The sequence below is a fragment of the Miscanthus floridulus genome, chromosome 1 (genome assembly GCF_019320115.1).
Source record: "Miscanthus floridulus cultivar M001 chromosome 1, ASM1932011v1, whole genome shotgun sequence".
NCBI classification, from domain to species: Eukaryota; Viridiplantae; Streptophyta; class Magnoliopsida; order Poales; family Poaceae; genus Miscanthus; species Miscanthus floridulus.
Window position 1 is genome coordinate 68,067,275 of NC_089580.1, and position 17,350 is coordinate 68,084,624.

The 17,350-nt window shown below is 42.2% G+C and overlaps 1 protein-coding gene across 4 annotated transcripts; it reads left to right on the forward strand.

Annotated features, from left to right (window-relative positions):
* The first annotated feature begins 364 nt into the window (after positions 1–364).
* LOC136535648 (probable plastid-lipid-associated protein 10, chloroplastic) lies at positions 365–11,133 on the forward strand. 4 transcript variants are annotated; one of them, XM_066527994.1, is made up of 8 exons: positions 365–696; positions 765–869; positions 981–1,121; positions 1,543–1,638; positions 2,746–2,826; positions 3,463–3,549; positions 3,915–3,970; positions 11,001–11,133. In XM_066527994.1, exons 1-8 carry the CDS (start codon positions 523–525, stop codon positions 11,095–11,097), a joined length of 837 nt encoding a protein of 278 aa, XP_066384091.1. In that variant the 5' UTR covers positions 365–522; the 3' UTR covers positions 11,098–11,133. The 4 variants fall into 4 exon arrangements, 3 of the variants coding, with proteins under 3 accessions (XP_066384091.1, XP_066384100.1, XP_066384083.1); XM_066527986.1 differs by lacking the exon at positions 11,001–11,133 and adding an exon at positions 4,049–5,238 and having other exon boundaries at positions 380–696; XM_066528003.1 differs by lacking the exons at positions 1,543–1,638; positions 11,001–11,133 and adding an exon at positions 4,049–6,019 and having other exon boundaries at positions 379–696.
* The last annotated feature ends 6,217 nt before the right edge of the window (positions 11,134–17,350 follow it).

Consider the following 17,350-nt stretch of genomic DNA (forward strand, 5'->3'; position numbering starts at 1 on the left):
TTAAGCTCACTTTCTAAGTTCTCGTTTGGAGAGTTACTTATTTATAAAAATTGTTCTTTATATCTTTTCATCCAATAGTTTTTCTTTATGGCGCACTCTCAAAAGCCATTTCTGCTTTTCAACTTTAGCTATCAAGAAACTCTAAATAAAAAATGTTAATATTTGGAGATCTAATTGAAGAATTATAGGAATAATTTTTTTTCACTAAAAGCATTGGTATTAATACGGAAGGGATATAATTCTAAATAGCAAAATACAGTATTTTTCTTGAAACTGACATCGGGATTGCAGGCACTCAGAATTGGGTGTGTGACACGGCGCACGGCCCATGTACGCGCTGGCCGCTCGGTGCACGGCGCACCACGCGCTCTCAGTGAAGCGAACGCAGATGAAGGATGTCAGGAAGGCGAGGGGCAAAGGGCAACCCGCGGCTGTGCCCGTGCCGCGCGCTCGCGCCCGCGCCACGCTTCCTAGAACCCTACTGTAGTTCAATCCACTCGCACGGAGGAGCAACGCGGAGCAATGGCGCTCGCCGCCCCTTCATCCCTCCGCCGCCTCCCGACCACACCACCGCATGTGCCGCCTCCGCCCTGTGCCTCCCGCCTCCGCTCGCGCCCTCTGCGGGAGCCCCGTCTCTGCCAGAGACTCGTCGCCGCCGCCGCCGCGGCGGCTCCACTCGCTTCCTCGCCCACCACCGTACGTACTCCACGAGGTCCTCCCCTCCTTACGAGAACCCGACAACTTCTGACGCTATGGTCTCGCAGGCGGACACGGAGCGGAGGAAGCACGAACTGCTGCGCGCGGTTCAGGAAACGCGGCGCGGATTCGCGGCGGGGCCCGACCAACGCGCTGCCATCGAGGAGGCCGTCGTACGTAGGAGGCCTAATCGGCCGCTCTCTCTCTAACAATTTGCACTCACGCAACGCGGCGGCATTTGTGACGCTGTGCTGGGTTTGATTGATTTTGTGTGCCATGTGCAGGTGGCCGTGGAGGAGCGCGGTGCCGGGGAGGGGACGCCGCTAGATCTCGCGGCGCTCGATGGCACCTGGAGGCTGTGTTACACATCGGCGTCAGACGTGCTTGTGCTGTTCGAGGCGGCCGAGAGGCTTCCACCCCTGCAGGTTAAACTAACAACGTGTGTTCAGCGATCTGTCCTAATTCGTCGTTGCAATTGGATGCCTACTTAAAGCCACCACCTAGCAATCAATTACAGATGCCAGCACATTTGAGATCGACTGAAAATGTCAGTAAATTGCCAACCTCCACGTTTTTAAATGTTCGATACTGAGAATTATTGCTAAAAAGTGCAATACACTTTTGTTATGTTTGTCGTCTTTCGTTAGGTTTAGCACTTGAGGCATTAGAGATGATGAGTTTAAGAGTTTAACTTCTCGTACATCAACAAGATGCTTTATCTGTGTAGTGGATAGTTCATTTTCCTCTCACTGTTTATCACTTGGGCAATCGTATTTGAGAAATTGAGGGAGAAGAGTTGGAGCCTTGTGATCAGGGATTCAGGGTGGTTTTTGTGGATATATGCAGGTGGGGCAAATATACCAGAAATTTGAGTGCAAAGATCGATCAGATGGTGGAATTGTGAGGAACGTTGTAAGGTGGAGCATCGAGAACTTGCTGGAGGTAACCATTCTATGGCCGTTGTACCTCTGGGGGTGTTCCGTGTTCAGTTTCCCGATGCCTGAAGACTCTCATTTCTTTCCTTCCATATCTCTCATATTAATTAAAAGGGTGAAGCTCCTGATCGCTTCTCGCGGGATGTCAATCGTGTTGGTAATCTTGCTCCACCAATCGAGCGCCGAATCGCTCGCTTGTCATTTTTGTGGTTTCAGGTTTGGTTGGGCTGTCCAGGAGGCTGCAAGGCACCAGACCCTTTTGGTGTACCTGCATTCAGTCACAAGATGATGTGTGGTTTTATTTAGATGTCTACCTGCAGATAGGGCACATTGACTGTGCGACCGGCTGTGCTGCGCCAGTCTGTCCTAAGTCCAAATGCAATTTTGGATAATGAGCCAAGCATAGAATTTGCACTTGGGTGGAGCCCAGGTTTGCTAGATTGAGCAGATTTCCGGCGCTTTGGTGCAGCCAATGAATTGTGCTGCGATGCCACTGAGTATTCCCCAGTTGCCGATAGCTGGCATTCAGTTGATCTCAAATATTAGAGCTGCTTGAGTTGCAACTACTGTATTTTTCTGCAGTATGAATATTATTCACTTTGCACAGACCACATCCAAAAGAGTGCTTCCCTTTTAACTGTGCTTTTATATTGAACTGAACAACTTGACATGCTTGATTATTCCAGCTACACCTTGAACACTTGCATTTAATTAAAAACAGAAATAGTGACCTTCATATACATGGAGTATCTTCTTTATCTTGACAGCACAGCTGCTGCTGTACTTAAATGCATGGACCTTGGAATATATAAAGAGTATGATAGTCGGAGGTGTGCTGTTTGCTCCATATGATCATAAAATGCTCACCGGTTTCATATTTTCATTGATAAGGTCATTTTTTCTTTCAGAATCTGGTTAGTTTTCATGTTTTAAAGTACATCATAATTGTATTTCATACATAGAAGAAATTAACTTCTTACAAAACATGTTTTGCATCTTCTAAGCTTAGCTTCCTATTCTTTGCATGCAATGATGTACCATATTTATTTTTCAGCCTTTTTAGCCCTCATGTTTTCAGTTCTTTCATGTTTGATTCTTTTAGCAATCTCTATAGGAGCAAGAAGGTGCAACACTGATGGTCTCTGCGAAGTTTGTTGTCCTGTCTAAACGCAATATCTTTCTTCAATTTGAGGAGGTAATTCCTTTTCAAGAATAGCTAAATATGATCATTTGATAAAATGCAAAGCGAAGAGTTGCTAATTTCATGATGAAACATTCAATTTCCATTGTTAGAAGAACAGCATGAGAAATGATGTATTTGCTTGTTATATGGGACTCTTGTATCAATGATTAAGCTATATTATAAGTTAGCATTCTCCATGACCATGATTCAATTCACATGCAAGATGATGCTATATAACCAGATTTTTTTTCCTGGGACTGACTTGATTCATACAAGTGCAATATTGGAAATTTCTTCCCTTTTTTTGGTTATACCATCCACTGTCTTAACCTAAACCCTTTAGAGCGTTCAGCTTGTTCTTGCATTATCATTTGATTTTTCACTAGTTTTCTTTGTCCATTAAGCTTTTCAGGGGTTTTGAGCCATGGCTGGTCTTAGATGTGGCTATTGTTTTCTCTTCTGTACTATAATGCTTAACATTTGACACTTGACTTCTGACCCAAACTCATTGTTTCAACTCTTCAGCCTTCTTGAACAACAGCGATCTTGCCCTCTTTTGTTCAAGAAAAACAGTGTCTATCTTCCTTTCTTTTGTGACCTTAGGGTTTGAGTGTTAGTTGCTAGAACTTATAATCCATTGTATAACAGGCCGCTGTTGAAAATATCAAGATTAGCGAGCAACTGCAGGCACTAATAGCTCCTGCTATACTTCCTCGGTCATTCTTGAGCCTTCAGGTATATGCCAGCCTGCCAGGTTATATCAAATAATTGATTGACTTGCATATTATCCTTGATTTCATAAAATCTTTTTTTTTTCTTTCTTGGTCATTGACAAATACGTGCATTGGTATACATTTCATGTGTCCCATAATATTGTTCTGAATTCTGTTAGTTTCAACTTTCAAGAGCTGCTAGTTCCTGTAGCATGCCACATGTTATCTCTTTTGTTGTCTACTGCCAAAAAGGAGATGTAAAGTAAAAAATATTATTATTTACGATTAACATTTGCAATTTCACCATGTTTGTTGTATTTCTTTAATCTTTATCATCTAACATAGGACAAGTGTTTCAGATTCCAATGTAGTGAACTTTTTGTGCAGATATTGCAGTTCCTTAAAACCTTTCGAGCTCAAGTTCCTGTCAGTGGTCCTGAAAGGTAATTTTCCACGCTGCTTAATTTTCTTCATTTCGTGTCCCCTGTCTTTTGTATTTACCAAACTGAATTAAATGTCAGACGATCACCTGGAGGATTATATTATCTTTCTTACCTTGACCGTGATATGCTCCTGGGTCGTTCAGTTGGTGGTGGGGGAGTATTTGTTTTCACAAAGGCACAACCTCTTACATAAAGGTTTTCTGATAACCAAGAGCATATCATCTGATGGCATGGCAGCTGTCCTTGAGCTTGCCAACTTACAAGGGGTATATATACCTGGCAATCTACAGTTTTTTTTTTTTTGACGTGCAAATATGTGATAATCACCTCACTCTAGTTTTTTAAGACATTGACATGATCTACTTTGAGTTTTAAGAGATTACATGCGGCATGTTTTCTTGTACACTCCAGTTGTTGTGAATTATGTAGCTGGCTAGTGGTTGTGGATATATAAAGCTTCCTGGATAGTTCTATTTCATTTGACTGTTGTACGAATACTGGAACTATACCTACTTATTTCTAATTTTCTATAATTAGTAATTCAACATTACGATCAGCAAAACTAATGTGCCGATGTGCTCTAGTTTTCTATTCTATGATGACATTGACCTTTTTTGTGGTCTCAGATGTGATTTCACCTTAGTTTCCTACTGTTTTTACTTTATTATTACCGAATAATCTAGTTGTATTTTCCAAAAGTTCAGTCTTTATTATCTCAAATGCATGAATGCTAAGGTATCAAATAAAATGGGACTATTGATCTACTTAATACTGGAATTGATGCGTGGGTGGGTTTGGTAATAAATGCTGCCATGTAGCATAACATGGACACTGCCACATTTGGATTTTTTTTTCAAGAAAAAAAAAGAGTAGCTGTAGGTTTGTGGAGGTGGAGCTTGCCAGTTCCTAAAAGTAAGAGGATTTGGAGAACTAAGGGCTTGCATTGCATATGTTGAGGAACCATCTTCGAACGTCAACATTGAAACATAAAATTTGACAGTTTAATGGGACATATAGTTAATTTGTTATCTAACAACAATGACGGCAACAAAACCTTCAGTCTGAAGAAAGTAGAGGTACACTAGAGATGAAGCCCAACAAGAGCCAGACAAATTAAAGACAAAGAAAGAAAAAGATTGAATGCAATACATGCACTATAATTTAATCTGGTTCCCCGGTTTAGTTGATGCAGAGCACTACTGCCTCTGTTTGTGACCACAATTAGACATTGGTTTTCCTTTTTTTCTCCCCCATGTTGTCTCGAGAGACCCTTGTTTACATCAAGGTTACATCCTTACATGGAGTCATGGATCATAACACATAACAGTTGTTAGGCAGGCAGCAGGCTGAAAAGTAGGATATCTTGTTTCCTTGTTTGATTTATGACTGAAAATTGCCATAACTATAACTCAGATATGGCACACAACTAAGTTTGGGACTGGGAATTGGACATTGCTACTTCGCCTCAGTTGACTTATGCTGCACTGTTGTGGCACCCCACGCTTTGGGCTTTTACATTCTACGTATATAATAAAATGCTGCTCCTACTTCAGAAGTTCAGAGTTCAGGGTCACAGGTTTGCCATTAAGACTAGCTGAACTGCTGAAGTATAATTGATTTTTTTTTTCTTTTAGATTGATAGCACATCACATCTCCAGGGAAAACCATAGGTCAAAATTTTGTTTTATTGTGCCAATTATTTTTTAGGAGAATATTCTTTCCCCAATGCTAGGATATTCCCTCGACTGCGACCCTTGGTGCTCTGGCAATCTCATATATACATGATATAGTGCTTTACTAGTGAGGTGCATGTGGCAAACCACACACCACATGGTTTTGGTCATGGTGGGTCCTCAGATTTGTTGTGTATGCTTTCGATCTCCTAGACCCCACAAAGAATTTGGATCCGTTAAATCCTTTATTACTCTATTGAACATATTTGAGTGGTGACCTATGGATGGACTGGGTTCACTATGTCGTCACAGGAGACAAATAAAATACATCTATATCTGTTAGTTGATAGTAAATCATGGTGTCAAATGACCTTTTATCATTCTTATCCTTTAAGATTCCTGTGTTACAATTTCTACGTTCCAAACACCTCTTTCTGCATATTTCCTATATTTTTTTTCGAATCCTCTGTTTTTTCCCATTATATTCCTATTCTTTTCCTGCGTTTTCCCCCATTCCTCTATTTCTCTTCCTCTGTTCCAAACAGGCCTCAACCTTTATCTTTCTTAGTTTATGTAAATGCAGAAGTGCTATTCAAGATGTACCGATCAATTTTGATTTTTCTAGAGAACAGAGACAGGAGCCTTGCTCTTTCCTGGAAATACAACAAGTAAAATCATATCTATGCTGAATGACAAGAAAGTGGTTACTGGGGTTTCTAATACATCACATACAATTAATTTCTACGCCTTCGATGAAAATTTGACACACACCACAACTCTTTGCTCTTTTCTTTTTCAAAATTACCATGTCCAAACGTTGTTCTGGTAATGCTTAGTGTTTGAACATTGAAATATTTTGTTAGGACTAAATGTCAAGTTGGCAACTAAATCAATAGATGCCGTTTATAAACTGCCATATTGCTTTTCGAGATATTATTTTCTAATTCAATTTATAACATTCTTTCGTCTACTATATCCATTCTCCATTATCTGATTCAATAGGCATCTCACTCCTTTGGCTTGGTGTGATTCACTTTTCCTTTTATGCATCCATCATATTTTATTCTGGTATCTCATATTTTTCTGGGATGTTGGTACTTTAGTACCATGCATATGATGGGAGTGATTTATATGAACTAGATATTTTATTGCTATTGTCCAGTAACATATGCTACTTGCTGTTTAAATTCAAAAATTGAAGTTTTAAATTTAAAAGATTACTCTCTCCATCCTAAAATAATTGCACGTCTCACTTATGAAGGAGTTATACCTTTTTAAGTTTGACTAAATATATACACAAAAATATTAATATTTATGATGTGTAATATGCATCATTACATTGATCGTGGACTGTACTTTTATGATAATTTATTTAGAGATATAAATATTGATACTATTTTTATATAACTAGTCAATTTTTTTTTTAAAAAAAATCGACCCACGGATTAAGACAACCCACAAGGATCCTCCTCAAGATAGAAGGTAATCTTCTTATACAGGTCCAGAAAATCGCCAATCCTTTTCCACCTATACACAGCGGCATTCTTGCTCATGTGAGAACCAATCCCCGTCCTTGTTAGGGATGACCTTTCTCCTATTAAGTTCCCGTATGGGAAGAATTGGTTCCATCTTTATCCCCTAATAGAGAAATTTCTCATTGAGAATAGGAGATAGGAGGGCCCTTGACATCTCTAGTTGTTCCGGGTCCGACATGATTTGATTCCAGGCATTACACACATGCACTCCTTATCCCAGGAGAGGCTCCTCTGCTTTTGATCCCCTCCGGTTGACTGCACGGGTGGGACTGGTTCCGCTTATCCCTCCCTCCCTCTGAATTTGTTTAACTTGAACCAGTGCTATTTTGTAGAAAAACTACCATTTGTTTCTGTATTATTATTAGTGAAAAGAGTGTAACCTCAAAGAGTTAATATTGTTGAGTAGAGAGAGTACAAGTTTATTTATGTTTTGAAGAAAGTATTAAATTTGATATATGTTATAACAGAACATAATATATGCATAACTTCATACATGCATAGCGAACTGAGTGTAGCTCAGCTGGTTGGGTTTCGTATGGCGGAACCTGCCCATCCGGATTTAAGTCCCCGACTTGACACGAGTGCTCGTATTTTTCTGAATTTATTTTAGGATTTAATTTAATGGTGTTGTATTCTTTCAATGGTAGGCGACGTGCCCCTTGACAACGAGACGTATGGAACGTGCGTGCGTTCATAGGGGTGAGTGTGCGCTTGTGTATGTGAGTGTCTGCGTCTGTAACTGGATCTCGAAAAAAAACTCCATACATACATAAATACTAGGTTCGTGACTGTGCGTTACTACGGGACAACTAAATTTTTGTACTAAAAACACATGGATCGCACGATAAGATAACAATATTGTGAAATTAAATACCAACGTTAAAGTGACATTTAATTGAAAAAACACTTTCGTGAAATTAACGTAGTCACAGAGAGCGCGGCGTCACAAGCTCAAACTCTACTGTATAGTCCTTTTCGTGATGCGGCTAAGATAATGTTTTATATCAGCAAAAAGAAATATCTGATATCTATTTTCTTTTGTGCGTCAATAAATCTACGAATAAGTTCCTCTATTTGTTCTACCTGCAGCCTTCCAACCTTCCTCAAAAGTAGCAAAAAATAGAAACCACGTGCCTTAAAGACATGCCTGCAATAATAGCTCTTATAGCACATTACAAGATTTGACATTCTGGAATGGCGTCAGTAAGTTTCATGCCCATTCTAGACCACTTGAATAATATTCATTATCAATCAACATACATTCAAAGATTATAAATAGTCAAAGGTCGCAACCGATGGCACAATCAACTCAATGAACAAGATGTAGTCATGTTTCAAACTTCCTTGTAATTTTCAAAGTTGAAATAAATCAGCCATATTTGTAGAAGTTGTAATGCTCAACTAAAGTTTCAGCCATCACCATATTACTTGAATATGCCATCACACTCGAACATGACTGAAGTTAATAATCAAATATCATTTTTTGCATCCAAAACCAGTTCTACAGCCTATGTAATGTATAATACAGTATAGTAGTACATGTCATTTGGATAGGACAAATCTTTCTAGTTGTATCGGTAGTAGCTTCACCATCAAATGGGCATTTGATACAAGGATTCAGAGATCAAAACAACTTGAGGAATACATGCCAAGACAAAAAATGTAGTTTATGAATATCATCTGGCATGTAAGCTTCCCACCACTTGAGCCTTTCCTCCAACATTTTTCTTGACTTGGCAACAGTTACGGGCCTCTATCTTTTACGGGAGCGAGGTTTGTTTTCTTCCTTTTGAATCGTAAGGGATAGTTTTCTTCCTTTTGAAATCACGGAGCGAGGTTTGTTTTCTTCTTTTGAGTCGCAAGGGACGGGCATAGGAGCGAGGGGCGCGAGATCGCAGCAGGCAGAACGATAGACCCAAGTTAGAATATCGCATGTGGCTGCTAGGCACCTATTACCTGAAAATAGTGAGATCGTTCTGACTCCTTGAAAAATCTCTTGTGGCGGCTAGGCACCTATTGCCATATAGTGTACAGGAAATGTGGCATGAGACAAAGAAGAGAAAAAATGTAGCATTAGTGCGTTGTTCGTCAACTCTAAAGTATATATATGTAACTACAACAAAAATGTGGTAGTACCTGAATTGTTCGTCAGTCGTTACCCAAGAGCCAACAGAGATAACCGGAAGGTATAGATTAATCGGAACCAATAAGATATCTTCAAGAATTTTTGCAAGCTAAAATGCAAACAAGCACAAATAGACCCACTTACAATTTATTTGTGCACAATACAGGTAGAAAGTTCAGTAAGCGTGAAGTATACCTTAAGTCTTGCTTGTACTGACAGCAGGCACTATTTACTGAACCACAAGCATATGTCATCAGATAACGGAATATTGTCGGACATATTTGAACAAATAAGTTTACTACTAAGATATCAGATTATGGGTGTATCGGATCATGAACAATAAGGCATGCTGGATGCTAAACAGTAGGGAGCAAAACCTAGATTGCTGCTAGGGCGGTCTGCAGCAGCGCGGCAGCCACACGATGGACAATCAAAGCTGCAGTAGTCATTACCAGCAGTAGTCATTACCAGCAGAGAAGTCAGAGAGCAGGTCCTTGGTATTGAGAAATAAGTGGTGCATGATCTTCTGGATGTCCAGTGCACTTATCTGTTTAGCCATAACACACTTTAGGAAGAGGTGAATAGTTTCTTCTTCCTTGTAGCGTTTGAAAAGTCAAGTAACGATCTTTGTGAAAACCGACACAGACTTAAAGAAATATAATAACCCAAGAAATTACCTACCATCTATCTAATAGAAGCATATGAGGACTTGAGTTGACCCAAGAGAATACAACATCGGTTGCTATTTGGTTCTAGAAACTAAATGGCAAATGAAGTAGACAGTACAATATCTTGGCGGAATTAAAAATTGACATGACATATCCAACTTGGGGTTGCCTAATTTGAGTCTGAACACTCATGTGGACCACGGTGCATGAAACCAAAAATACAGTATGTATGTACCTATCTGGGATCCGAACGGACGATAAAATCCAAAAATACTATGCAGTGTCAACAAACTGACTCTAACTTTAACCAAAGGAGAGTCCTTTTCACTTGCTACAAAAGGAGATAGGCAAACTGTTGAATCGACAGCTCAAACAAAGATTTCTAATTCTTCCTCAACAGCTCAAGCAAATATATATTTATTATAAGAATCTAATTATCCAGAGATTAATATATGCAACCGTACGGGAAGAATTGGTTCCATCTTTATCCCCTAATAGAGAAATTTCTAATTGAGAATAGGAGATAGGAGGGCCATTGACATCTCTAGTTGTTCCGGGTCCGACATGATTTGATTCCAGACATTACACACATGCACTCCTTATCCCAGGAGAGGCTCCTCTGCTTTTGATCCCCTCCGGTTGACTGCACGGGTGGGACTGGTTCCGCTTATCCCTCCCTCCGTCTGAATTTGTTTAACTTGAACCAGTGCTATTTTGTAGAAAAACTACCATTTGTTTCTGTATTATTATTAATGAAAAGAGTGTAACCTCAAAGAGTTAATATTGTTGAGTAGAGAGAGTACAAGTTTATTTATGTTTTGAAGGAAGTATTAAATTTGATATATGTTATAACAGAACATAATATATGCATAACTTCATACATACGTAGCGAACTGAGCGTAGCTCAGCTGGTTGGGTTTCGCGTGGTGGAACCTATCCATCCGGATTTAAGTTCCCGACTTGACATGAGTGCTCGTATTTTTTTGAATTTATTTCAGGATTTAATTTAATGGCGCTATATTCTTTCAGTGGTAGGCGACGTGTCCCTCGACAACGAGACGTCTGTGGTGACTTCGTTAATCTCGAGATTTGCTGGTCCAACCCAGTTCTACGGAGGTGCTCATAGAGGTAGAACGTGCGTGTGTTTATAGGAGTGAGTGTGCGCGTGTGTATGTGAATGTTTGCGTCTGTAACTGGATCTCGAAAAAAAACTCCATACATACATAAATACATACCTTATGTCCTCGTATACTTTTTTTGTTGAGCAAAATGTCCTCGTATATCTGGCTTGGCCAAGCCGTCTGGATCTCGGTGGGCTCAATACTGACTTGAGCCTCAGCCCGCCTTGCTCCGGGTCCTGGTCAGTCTGATCAACAGTCCAACACGCGCAGGCGGGTGACAGTGTCATATCTGCTGATGCTGATGTAGCAGCTGGTGCAGTCGTTTTCCGTCAAAATTTATGAAAACGTGAGAGGCGAAGTCGCACTTCAAGCCTTGTACATCACCTTCGTCTCGTATGGTCCAATCGTTCCGTTTCGCTTGGGCTACTTTTCATACATGGAACATTTCAGCATAAGCAGGTCCGGCCCTGTCAATTTATAGACTTGGAGCGAAGCTACAACGATAGGCCTTTTAATATAACTCTAATAATATAGTGACATTTTTAATAAATGTAATGCATACTAATCATTCTTATGAAACTAGTTATACATCTTATCTTACCTTAAAATTTTCTTCTAACATTTACTGCTGTGAAGTCATTGATGATGGCCTCAATATCAATGTCATCCACAACAACTATTGCCCACTCATCTGGATTTCTTATAGTGTTTGTATTACTCTAAAAAAATTATCAATAGATCCTCTTTGTGATTCTATCAAGCCCTCTATCCTTCTCTTCTTTTTTCTTTTCTCATTTTATCCATGCTTTTTGGGCAACAACTTTTTGGGCTAAGTTCACTGTAAATTTAGAAAAGCAGTAAGTAATTAAAAAATATGTCATACTAAATTCAACATGGTTGCTGCACCATATGGGATTCCTAAATCCTAAATCTAAAGAAGTAAAGAATAAAGATTAGGGACAAGAGCAAATATTGATTAGGGGGGTTTGGCCGCTTAGGACCAGTTTCTTAATTCTTACCTCCGTATACGAAGACCAGGAAGCCAGGAACAGACGGAAGTGGATGCCGCCGGCCAGCGGCCCCTCGCACTCGAGATCACCAAGACGCATGGGATCGCTCGCTGCTCGCAGCCTCGCACGGGAGTCGGCGAGTCGCTCACTCGCGCAGGAAGGCAGAGTCGCGGCCGCGTGGCGGAAGGGCACGGGAACACGGAAGGCGAGCAGAATCGACGCGGAGTCAGCTCGTATGCCTGGTTCAGCTATTCCTATGGGCCATAGACAGAATACTACTTCTACTTGCACATTTGGGGTTGGCCCCCTGGCCTCGAGGGTCCAGTGCGGCGGCCCAGCTCGAACCCCCCAGGGCCGGGCCTGATCATAAGCATAAGCATAGATCAATTTTTTACATAAGCGTTTAGGGTCACGTTATCCTATACTTGTGTTGGATATTTATTGCCAAATCGTTTCCGGAGAACTGATTGATGTAAACGTGATTTGCAATTTCACAAACAATGATGGTTACAAGTGGTCTGTTATTTTTTTTTAAAAAAAGATGGCTTTGTTTGGATGCAAAGTATTTTTGAAGTATTGAAGAAATACTATAGTTTTAGAAAATACTTTCATATTCAAAAGCTACTAGGTGTTTGAATGTGCAACAAATTTTGGTCTTTAAAACCATAGTTTTACCAAAACAGCAGTCTTCTTTGTAGTTTTAGAAAATCCACTTATGACCCTTTTTTCTCCTAAACCACAATTTTATGTCTCTTTGACTTATAAAACCACACTTATGTGATACTATAGTTTTTTAGAAACTATGACATCCAAACAAGCCCTAATGGATGATGTTACAGCGGGACGTGGGATGTGCACTGAGATCTTTCGATAATGATATGTCACAAGCGTACATCCCATGACTCCCGTCCGGATGCGCCTCATCCACTCATTTACGTACCCATCCTCATCCACTAATCTACGTTACGCAATCCCACGTCTGCTCGCCTGCCTCTCTCATCCACGTACCCCGCCCACTCTACGCTGTGCGCCGCCTCGGACTCTGCTTGCCCGCTCCGCCTTGCTTGGACGTACTCCACCTACACCGCTCGCCAGTGTCACCCCGCCTGCGCCATCCCAACCACGCGGGATGGACTCCACTCGCCCGCGTCGCCCCTGCTCACGGGACGGACTCCGCCAACGCTGCTCGCCCGCCGTCCAGACTCGCGCCTTCCGTCGTGGTCGCACTCCATCTGCCTGCCTGGTCACTGCCTAGGTCCGTGTCACCACCGAGCTCCGCACCGACGACCTCCACGCACTCCGTGGCATCGAGCTCCGCGCCGGCATCGAGCTCCACAAAGACGAGTAGCAAGGTGAGCAAGCGTATGTTTCGAGTGTTTTAGTTGTTTTAGAAGTATGTTGCAAGGGTTTCGTATGAATGTTGCAAAAGTAGATTGGGATGTCGGATGTTGCATGTGTTGTAATGGTTGTACACTTATGTTGCAAACATCTGTTCCCAATGTTTCCCAATGTTTCATCTGTTTTTTCAGATGCATGTTGCAAGCGTGTTTATCTAGATATTGCATATGTTTCACACATATGTTGCAAGTGTGAAAGGTCCTAATATGGCTAGAGGGGGGGTGAATAGCCTATTTAAAAATCTACAAATCAACTAGAGCAATTTGATTAGTATGACAAATAGCGTAATGCAAACTTGCTCTAGCTCTACAAGGGTTGCAAGCCACCTATCCAACAACTCTAGTTGCAATGATTACTTAGGCACACAAACTTGTTATATAATTACTCACTAAGAGCTCTCAATCTTACTACTCTAAAGAGCTCAACTAGATGAATGTAACTAATAAAGCAAGCTCTCAATTCTAATTACACTAAAGAGCTTGTAGCAACTAGTTTGCAAGAATGTAAATAAGTGAGTAGGATGATTATACCGACGTGTAGGGGATGAACCAATCACAAGATGAATATATAGCCAATCACCGGGAGAATGCCAAGAACAAGAGACAAACGATTTTCTCCCGAGGTTCACGTGCTTGCCAACACGCTACGTCCCCGTTGTGTCGACCAACACTTGGTGGTTCGGCGGCTAAGAGGTGTTTCACAAACCTCGTCCACACGATTGGACACCGCAAGAACCGACCCACAAGTGAGGTAACTCAATGACACGAGCAATTTACTAGAGTTACCTTTCGGCGCTCCGCCGGGAAAGGTACAACTCCCCTCACAATCACCGGAGACGGCCACGAACAATCACCAACTTGTGCCGATCCTCCACCGCTGCACCAAGCCGTCTAGGTGGTGGCAACCACCAAGAGTAATAAGCGAAATCCGCAGCGCAACACGAATACCAAGTGCCTCTAGATGCAATCACTCAAGCAATGTACTTGGATTCTCTCCCAATCTCACAAAGATGATGAATCAATGATGGAGATGAGTGGGAGGACTTTGGCTAAGCTCACAAGGTTGCTATGTCAATGAAAATATGCAAGAGTTGTCCCTTGAGCCGACCATGGGGCTATAAATAGAGCCCCATTCAAATAGAGCCGTTATACCCCTTCACTGGGCAAATCGTGCTCTGACCGGACGCTCCGGTCATACTGACCGAACCCTAGACACAGCGTCCGGTCCACAAATGTAAGCCACGTGTCATTCTGAGTTAAACTTGAGCTGCCAGATCACAACGGCTATTAACTGACCGGACGCTAAACCACCAGCGTCCGGTCGTTTACATTAAGGGTCCAAATCCGGTATTCTTCGATCGGACACGTCTGGTCCACCTTGACCGGACACAGACCAGCGTCCGGTGCTAAACCCTAGTCACTGTGTTGCCATGTCAGTTTGACCGGACGCAGAAACCAGCGTCCGGTGCATCTCAGGTCCAGCGTCTGGTGCAACACCGAAACTAGCGACCTCTCTGCTACGCCTGACCGGACGCGACGGTCCACCCAAGATTAGCGTCCGGTCACTCACAGTAACCTCCAATTTTTCTGTCTAGGGTGCCGGTGGCACCATCGGACTGTCCGCACTCTACCGGCGGACACTCCACCGGTGGAGTTTCTTGCCCTTGCACCTAAACTTCACTACCCTTGATCAAATGTGCCAACCACCAAGTGTATCACCTTGTGCACATATGTTAGCGTATTTTCACAAACATTTTCAAGGGTGTTAGCACTCCACTAGATCCTAAATGCATATGCAATGAGTTAGAGCATCTAGTGGCACTTTGATAACCGTATTCCGATATGAGTTTCACCCCTCTTAATAGTACGGCTATCAATCCTAAATGTGATCACACTCACTAAGTGTCTTGATCACCAAAACAAAATGGATCCTATATTTTATACCTTTGCCTTGAGCCTTTTGTTTTTCTCTTTCTTCTTTTCCAAGTTTAAGCATTTGACCATCACCATGCCATCACCATTGTCATGATCTTCGCCATTGCTTCATCACTTGGAGTAGTGCTACCTATCTCATAATCATCTTGATAAACTAGGTTAGCACTTAGGGTTTCATCAATTAACCAAAACCAAACTAGAGCTTTCAAAGTGCTTTATCTAGATGTTGCGTTCATGGTGCAATGGTTTTCAAGTGTTTCATGTGTTTTTTTGCAAGTGTTTTAGACGCATGTTTCAAATATTTCATTTGTCTTCATACGTATGTTGCGAAAGTTTCAAAAGTAGATCAGGTGTCGCACATGTTGCAATGGCGTCGGTGGCTGGCAGGTAGTGGCCTGCCGCAGAGCTTTGGCTCCTACCTCATGCCTTCCTCGCACGGTGCGCCTCGCTCACTCCTCTCCATCCCCTCCCTTCCCTTCCCTCCATCGCGATAGTTCAAGCTCGGTGGGAAACCCTACCCGACAAGCACGCAAACACCCCAGGAGGTGGTGGCCCTAGGTGGGCTGACGGCAGCACGATGCTTGCGTGGTGGCCCCAGAGCAAGCTGAGATCCACCCTGTCGAAAGGTCCTAATATAGCTAGAGGGGGGTGAATAGCCTATTTAAAATTCTACAAATCAACTAGAGCAATTTAATTAGTAAGACAAATAGCGAAATGCAAACTTTCTCTAGCTCTACGAGGGTTGCAAGCCACCTATCCAACAATTCTAGTTGCAATGATTACTAGACGCACAACTTGCTATGATACTACTTACTAAGAGCTCTCAATCATGCTACACTAAAGAGCTCCACTAGATGAACTTAAATAACAAGTCAAGCTCTCAATTCTAATTACACTAAAGAGCTTGCCACAACTAGTTTGCAAAAATATAAAAGAGTGAGTAGGGTGATTATACCGCCTTGTAGAGGGATGAACCAATCACAAGATGAAGATGAAATCAATCACTGAGAGAATACCAAAGGGCAAGAGACAACCAATTTTCTCCCGAGGTTCACATGCTTGTCAATATGCTACGTCCCCATTGTGTCGACCAACACTTGGTGGTTCGACGGCTAAGAGGTGTTGCACAAACCTCGTCCACACAATTGGACATCGCAAGAACCTACCCACAAGTGAAGTAACTCAATGACACGAGCAATTTACTAGAGTTACCTTTTGGCACTCCACCGGGGAAGGTACAACTCCCCTCACAATCACCGAAGATGGCCACAAACAATGACCAACTCATGCCGATCCTCCACCGCTGCACCGAGCCGTCTAGGTGGTGGCAACCACCAAGAGTAACAAGCGAAATCCACAGCGCAACACGAATACCAAGTGCCTCTAGATGCAATCACTCAAGCAATGCACTTAGATTCTCTCCCAATCTTACAAAGATGATGGATCAATGATGGAGATGAGTGGGAGGTCTTTGGCTAAGCTCACAAAGTTGCTATGTCAATGAAAATGTGCAAGAAGTTGGAGCTTCAACCAGCCATGGGGCTTAAATAGAAGCCCCCAAGAAATAGAGCCGTTGTACCCATTCACTGGGCACACTGTGGGCTGACCGGATGCTCTAGTCAGACTGACCGGACACTCCGGTTAGACTGACCGGACTCTAGACCCAATGTCCGATCAACCAATGTAAGCCACGTGTCATTATCCATTCAATAGAAACCACCCGATCGCAACGGCTAAGTAGTGACCGGATGCTCCAGCATAAGTGACCGGACGCTGGATCACCAGCGTCCGGTCATTTATAGTAAGGTTCCAAACCAGGTTTTCTTTGACCGGACACATCTGGTCCACCTCGACCAGACACACCTCAACGTCTGGTGCAAAACCCTGGATACTGTGCTGACCCATCAGTTCGACCG

Excerpts from the sequence above, each read along its gene's own strand:
- LOC136535648 (XM_066527986.1), top strand. The coding sequence starts at position 523 with ATGGCGCTCGCCGCCCCTTCATCCCTCCGCCGCCTCCCGACCACACCA. Across the intron at positions 697-764 it reads TCGCTTCCTCGCCCACCACC|GCGGACACGGAGCGGAGGAA; the intron begins GTACGTACTCCA and ends ATGGTCTCGCAG. Across the intron at positions 1,639-2,745 it reads GCATCGAGAACTTGCTGGAG|GAGCAAGAAGGTGCAACACT; the intron begins GTAACCATTCTA and ends CAATCTCTATAG.